The following is a 7123-nucleotide window of genomic DNA, read 5'->3' as shown; positions in this document are numbered from 1 at the left end:
AAGTTCAAAGCTCAGAGTTGAAGCATCAAGCCCCACCTTACATAGTTGCACTCCAATTATCAGTCAAAGAAAAAAAAAAAGAAAAAAGAAAGAGACAAGATAAAAAATCATGCTCAATGAGGGAACATTGGAAGCTTCCTACTGTGTCTTTATGCAACCATGAAAAGGATTAGCATGAAGGAATTCCAATCGGGCAGCCCTTCCTGGTGTATCTTAATCAATAACAAGACACTTTCCAGGACTCTTATGTGCTTAACATGTCAAGCAGAATCAATTGTCTCAGTCAGTGACCATACTCAGCTTCTTGCATTGGAGACCACTGTGCAACTGAGGGCCAATTGCTTGAGGTGGGGAATCTTTGAAGGTGAGACAAACATTCCATTTAATACTCCATCCTTCTTAAATTTTGGTAATGTTTTAGTGTTTACTTTCGTGAATTGAAGTAATTTACAGATGGTTTTAGTGAAAGCAGATAGCAGGTAAACATCAGTTTTTGATGAAAGCTTGTTGACTTCCATAATGTCAGTATGGAAGTTCACTGTACCTTTGAACAATGTTACCATCAGAAAAGAATATTACTGATTTTAACTGTTTTATCTGCTGGTTTTGGAAGAATGTTGAACTAAAATATAACTGTGTGAGTATCTAATTCAATTAACCAGCTGATCTGATTAATATCAACACAATAAAGTTAATGATTGATAAAACACTTCAATTTTCAGGAGGCAAGATACATTTTGGACTCTGCTGCCTTCATGTGCTTTTTGCCTGCATGATACAATATGTGGATGCCTCACATTATAAAAGTGGCATATACATTTAGTATTACAAAATTTAACATTACACAACCAGTATTCTCTATACATATCATGCATTCATCTCTGAAATGAACACTATCCTTTTTCCATTCCCCTTTGTCGACGACTTTAACTCTGTCAATAACTGACTACGACAAAATCTTAGGTTCAACAATTTGGCCTCAGGTTACAGACACTGAACGATCTTTTTAAGCAAAAACTCGCATCCAGTACTTTCCCCAAGCTAATCATATACTACAGTATAAATGAAACCGATACTTGGGAACTCAACAGATTCTTGCAGAGGTTCTAAGGAGTCAACGATGTCTCTCATCAGAGGCCTTGCCTTGGGGTTCCGGTTGAGACAGTGGTGAGCCAGCATTGCCATCTTCTGAACAGCTTTTACTGGGTACTCTCCTCCCAATCTGGGGTCTACAATGTTGAGCACTCTCTTCCTTTGAGAGAGCAGAGGTGCCACCCAGTCGGCAAGTGCCTGTTGTCGCACTGGACGTGTCTTGTCTAGCGATTTCCTTCCAGTTAGGAGCTCGAGGAGGACGATTCCGAAGCTGTAAACATCGCTCATGGCAGTCAGATGCCCTAAATGAAATGAGAAATTTATCAGGTCGGCCTAAACTAACCAAAACTTTCCCAATTATATGTATCTACAATGCAGAAGATAGCAGACTATCAGATTCAATCCAAGGTGAAACTTGTACTGCTAAAACATTTATTTGCAGTGTCATATATAGCATTCAATCTGTGCTTAATATTTCTAAATCAAATCACTCTTTGTGACCCAAGATTCTACTTTTGCCAATATCCAATCACCATCTGACAGACTAATTTATTCATTCAATTCTAGTATATGAATTATAGGCATTTCCTATTAAATGTTTGAAGAAGTCATTGTCAACCTTCTCTCTCAAGTGATTCAGTTAACATTACCGACCATCTGATGCCATTCTCATTGTGATCTAAAGAAATCTACAAAATTTTATCATTAAAAAGGAAAGAAATACCAATTTCCAACATGAAACTCCTTTGTAATAGCAAATTGGTCGGCATAATGAAACAAGAGGATCTGCACCTGTTTTTTTACTCCTTCATGGCCCTGAGACTACAATGATTCAGAAACAGTGGCCTAAAAATCTGCCTCAACTTCCTATTATCTGTCTTCTTTTCACAATGTTCCTTAACTAGGCATCATATTGCTTGGACAAATGAGCTTCATTGGGATGACAAATGTGAAATTTAACTAGGATCTAATGTATATATAAATCATATTTTATTGTAATCTCCAACATAAAATCTAGTAGGATACTAAACAGTAAAGTTTAATGTCCCATAAACATATGCAGAAGAGTGCATTTCATTATGAACATAGAGTAAATGTGCATCAAAATAATAAAACTTGATCATGTATACTTGCAATTCACTGAAACAATACATTGACATTTAAATCATTATTAACAAGGAGCATCAATGAGGAAAACACCCTTTACAAAGTCATTGAGGTTCTGTCTGCACATTACCTGTCATAATATACTCTGGTGCTGCATATCCATGAGTTCCCATTACCCGAGTAGAAACATGAGACTTATCACCAACTGGTCCATCTTTTGCAAGCCCAAAATCAGAAAGTTTTGTGTTGTAGTCCTATGAATTATAAAGAGAACAACAAGTATAGATTCTAATGCTCAATATATGTAGAATAATATGCAGAACTATCTTTTAGTGATAATGGCATGAGAAAGTGTCAACCCATGGTGGTAGCATGTAGCTGTCAACTGAAGAGATGCTTGCAATGCTAGAAACAAGGTTGTAACTATGGACTTTAACAGTGTTTGTGAGGTCCAAAGTAATTTGAAGAACATGTTAATCAATTTCCTATCTTTTTCTTCTTTCTTTTTCTGGGATCAGCAAAGAGATAGAGATGTTTTCACCACAAATTGCCTGTTACATATATGTAAACATTTACCTCTGAATTACCAACACAAGCACCAACATCGAACATATGACTAAGGTTTGCAATACTGCTGGTACGATTCAGTGTGAGCAGTATTTATGATCCAATGACCCCATGGAATGTAGACTAGGGTAAATCGGGTGGTATGCCTGGTATAGGAACTGTAAAGTCAGGTGGAAGGCTTGTACCATCCCGTATTGCCCAGGTACAAGCCCTATACCTGGTAATTTCATTTTTTATTTTTTCAGCTTTCGAGGTTTTCGAAAAACTCGGTATGTACTGGTGTACCAATATTTTTGTACACCGGTATGGATCGCTGGTCTGGACCTTGTCTGGTACTACTGGTACACAAAATTGTGAACCTTGCACATGACCACTGCAACGACTAGTTGATGGTTCATTGAAAATCAGTTTCTGCTCCATTTCCTTCATGAAGAGAATGCAAGATTTGGACTTGTTCAAACAGTAGCAACCAATCAATGTTGTTAAGAACAGCCTCAAGTCTCCCAGGCTAGTCTAATCATAGATACTGTATGATTAATTAATGTAACAAGTAGAAGCCTTAGATAAGATATTATAGTAGTTATATTGATTGATGTTATGCTTTTATAAGGGAAAAAATGAAAATCTATTAGGTTTGCTTTTGTATCAAAGATAAATGTGCTGCTTTGCACTTTTTAATACACGTTACCAATTACACAGCATTTCTTTGCTAAATCAAAGAACTAGTAACAGAGAGAAACTATGTTATACATGGCTTCTGCAATATACTAGTATAGTAGAAAAGTTAAACGAATGATGAACAGAGCAGATAACATTATTCTTTCTTGTTAATAAATATTTGTATACTGCTTTAAATTTCTTAGGCAGAGCAACTTGATGAACTTCTATGAAGTATTGTATTCAGACAAAACAACTCGATGGTTGTATGATATTATAGGGAGTGATGAACATACATTAGGACTGGGGCACCATACTGTTCAATGGGTTTTACATGTCCTGCTAAGCAGGGCATTCTGCTGTAATGTTGAGTAGACAAAATATTCTTTCTAGTTAACAAACAATCGATATTATTTCTCATAAATAAACAATCATGAACTACTTTAACTTTCTTAGGAAGAACAAATCTAGGTGATGAACTTCAATCAATTCTTGTCTTCAGGCAGAACATTTATCTGGCTGTACAATATTTTAGGGAGTAAGGAGCATTTTTTGGATCGGTGTAACAAATTGTTCAATGGATTTTACATGATCAATATCCTACTAACCATGACATTCTGCTTTATTGCTGCGAAAATGAATATACAAAGTTCAATGTACTAACCTGGTCTAGCAAAATGTTAGACGTCTTAAAATCACGAAATATGACAGGCTTTTCAGCTTCATGAAGAAAAGCAAGCCCTTTAGCGGCACCTAATGCAATTTTCATTCTGATAGACCAAGGAAGGGGGAGCAACACTGTTCAATCAGATAACGTGAGATGTAAACATTTTCATAGGAAAAAATAGAGGCAGAGGGTGAGCAAAAGAGTACCAAAAGTATAATCTTATTTTTAGGATAAACAGATCCATATACAAAACACAATATCCAATTTTAGGAAAGCAAATGATGATCAATATTTACTAGTTTCCTCCATTCCCAGATGTCCTTTATCTTATAAAAAGAAATAATCTTATTTTAACTTCATTTCCAAATGATTCCTCACAGTGTCAAAACTTAAAAGGTCCAAAAGAAATGACCTTCTGCGTAAAGAAAGTATCTCCTTGGTAGTCTCAAATAGCTTTACACATGACTTCCTCTTGTTACCCAAATGTTTTATTTCATGATAGTTCTTCCAGAAAACATGATCCAGCCTCAATTCATTCAGCTTTTTCAGAAAAGAAAAAAAGCAGCAAAAGCTGTTTCAACATCAGCATTTTTTAGTTGTAATGACCTTTTATTTCTATTTTACAGATTTTAGGTTGTTACCCTCTTCAAGAATCAAGACAGAGGGGAGCATCTTTTTGTGTCATAGGCAGCTAAATTGATGTTCAAGTATCTTTGCTATAGCTCAGGAGAACCTGATCTCACTGAAAACTGATACGACAGGAAAGCTTGATGAAACTTCTCAAGGAAAAACATAAACAGTTAAAGTTGGATTCGAATGACTTGTAATGACTTCTTTATGACGGGGGCCCAGGAATTTGTGTAGCAGGTTGAGTTCCAGATCAAATACCAAAATTGAATAAACTCCTATAGGACAGGACAAGAAAAAAATTATTGAAATTGACCAAGTCAAAGTCAAAAAAGCACATAGAGCAAGAAATAGCATTAACTAATATCACTCAAAGCATCAAAACAAAATTTGGAGTTTGCTACCAAAGAAAAAAAGAGAGATTTGTCATCAGTGGCCCAGAGCAGTAAGGTAGATTTCATGGTACAAACATGTGCTTAATCTGCTTATTGTGTTGTTTGAAAGTACTAACAGCAAATTGGTGAAAACTTTCCAGAGATTTACTTGAGAAGAGATTGGATTCGACACTTCCCCGAGACATGAATTCATATATCAGAACTCGATGCTCATCTTCACAGCAATAACCAATCAATTTTACCAAATTTGGGTGAGAAAGTTGCCCAAGAAATATAACCTCAGCCTACAAACATAACAGTTGTCCATCAGAACTCACTAACAGTGATGAAAACCAAGTAAAGAGTCAACAGCAATTACCAGCCATTCTCTGTGACCCTGGAAACTGTTATCACCATCATGGACCTTCACAGCTACTTGAAGAGGTTGAAGCCCCTCCCTGAGATCTCGAGTGATGAATCCCTTATAAACACTACCAAATCCCCCTCCACCTAAAACATAGTCCTGCCTGAAATTTCCTGTGATAGTCTTAACTTCATCGAAAGTAAACGCTATAAGTGGGTTTGTCGCGGTATTCCCTCGCAAATCCTCAACTTCCTCTGGGTTGGAGGGCAACTTGCTGCCGTCCTTTTGCTCTTCTTTCACTGAAGGACTCTGGTCTTTTGGAGATTCTAATGAAAAAAGAGAAAAATATCATTCTGAGCTTGTAATGAAAGAACTTTTTGTATACATATGCTCACAATATTGTTTTGAGATTGTAATAAAAATTCTTTATGTATACATATACTCACAGCTACTGATTCCTCTATTCATAACATGAATTAAAAGATTAAACCAAAGCAAAAAGGAATTATCTGGGACATGTCTTCAGCAAATTTCTCTACCTGAACATAATTTGCTAGTTTGAAATAAAAAGCAAACTCGTTCATGTTTCCCAGCACAATATACAACAGAACCCTTGAAATCTACAATTTCATGCTCCAAATCTCTCTAATGAGAACCATAAAACTACCAAACTCAGAAAAATGTATGAGGGATGACCTAGACTCAGGATCCTATCACGGAAGCTTCTCATCATGAAACAAGTTGCTTATGAAAGAAATTAAAAGTAACAGATGCTCCAAATCTTCACTCTATTCAATCGAAAATCAAACTTACATGGATTATAAGAAACTGACCTGACTTTGCAGTAGAAGAGACTCTGTATTTGGATGGACTCCCAATGAACCAGCAATTGCCCATTATTGATGAAACTCCCTCTGATCCAGCAAAATATGCCACTCGGTAAAATGCCACGACCGTAGACCACACTATGCCACTCACACAAGATATTTTGGCAGTACAAATGGGAGGAAGGGGAGAGACAGCAAACTAATGAAGGAAAGAAGGATTTTTATGCTTTGGAGATCAGGAGGTAAATGTGTGATATGGAACCTAGCAGCCTCTTGACAGTGGTTTTCTATGGTTGGTTTTGTTTTGTTAGGTAGAAAGCAACAAAAAGAGATACATATGCAAGTAGAAGTCTCTCTCTCTATTCTTGGTCATTTTCATTTATTTCTTTTTTGGCCTTGGATTTGGGAGCAGGTACAGGAAGATTTATTCACAAAATGCTAAGGAAGATCAGTTTTGTCAACCGAGAGTTAAGCATAGCTTCCATGAATGACAGAGAACTCTGACTCTGACTTTGAAACCTTCTCCCCCTCAGAAAAAAAATGCACCCCACCAATAGGCACTGCCATCGGACTGAGACTGCTGCTCTGTACTCTGTTGCCTAGCTTCACCTTCACTGACACACACACACACACACACTTTCTCTCTCTCTGTCTCTCTTCGTGTTCTCGAAGGAGTCCCCGGGTACGGTGTCTGAATGCAAGGGGCGGGTGAGGTGGCGCAAAGATATCCCTTAAAGACAGCTGCTACAGGTGGAGGTGATAGCATCACAGTGGAGACTGAAGCGGTCCTTGTTGGATGATGGTGTCACCTCACATGCCTTCAATCCTTTTCCACAAGCTA

General features: G+C 37.1%; 1 protein-coding gene across 1 annotated transcript; it reads right to left on the bottom strand.

The window, feature by feature from the left end:
• Nucleotides 1–773: 773 nt before the first annotated feature.
• Nucleotides 774–6640, bottom strand: LOC135615269 (probable serine/threonine-protein kinase PBL16). Its single transcript, XM_065113528.1, has 6 exons — nt 6289–6640; nt 5471–5781; nt 5261–5396; nt 4088–4221; nt 2330–2453; nt 774–1394 (listed from the first exon to the last, which is right to left on the bottom strand). The coding sequence occupies exons 1-6, from the start codon at nt 6350–6352 to the stop codon at nt 1042–1044; spliced, it is 1122 nt and encodes a 373-aa protein (XP_064969600.1). The 5' UTR covers nt 6353–6640; the 3' UTR covers nt 774–1041.
• Nucleotides 6641–7123: the final 483 nt, after the last annotated feature.

The sequence above is a fragment of the Musa acuminata genome, chromosome BXJ2-6 (genome assembly GCF_036884655.1).
Source record: "Musa acuminata AAA Group cultivar baxijiao chromosome BXJ2-6, Cavendish_Baxijiao_AAA, whole genome shotgun sequence".
NCBI classification, from domain to species: Eukaryota; Viridiplantae; Streptophyta; class Magnoliopsida; order Zingiberales; family Musaceae; genus Musa; species Musa acuminata.
Note: the sequence above shows the minus strand (reverse complement) of the source record. Positions and strands in the feature narration are given on the sequence as shown.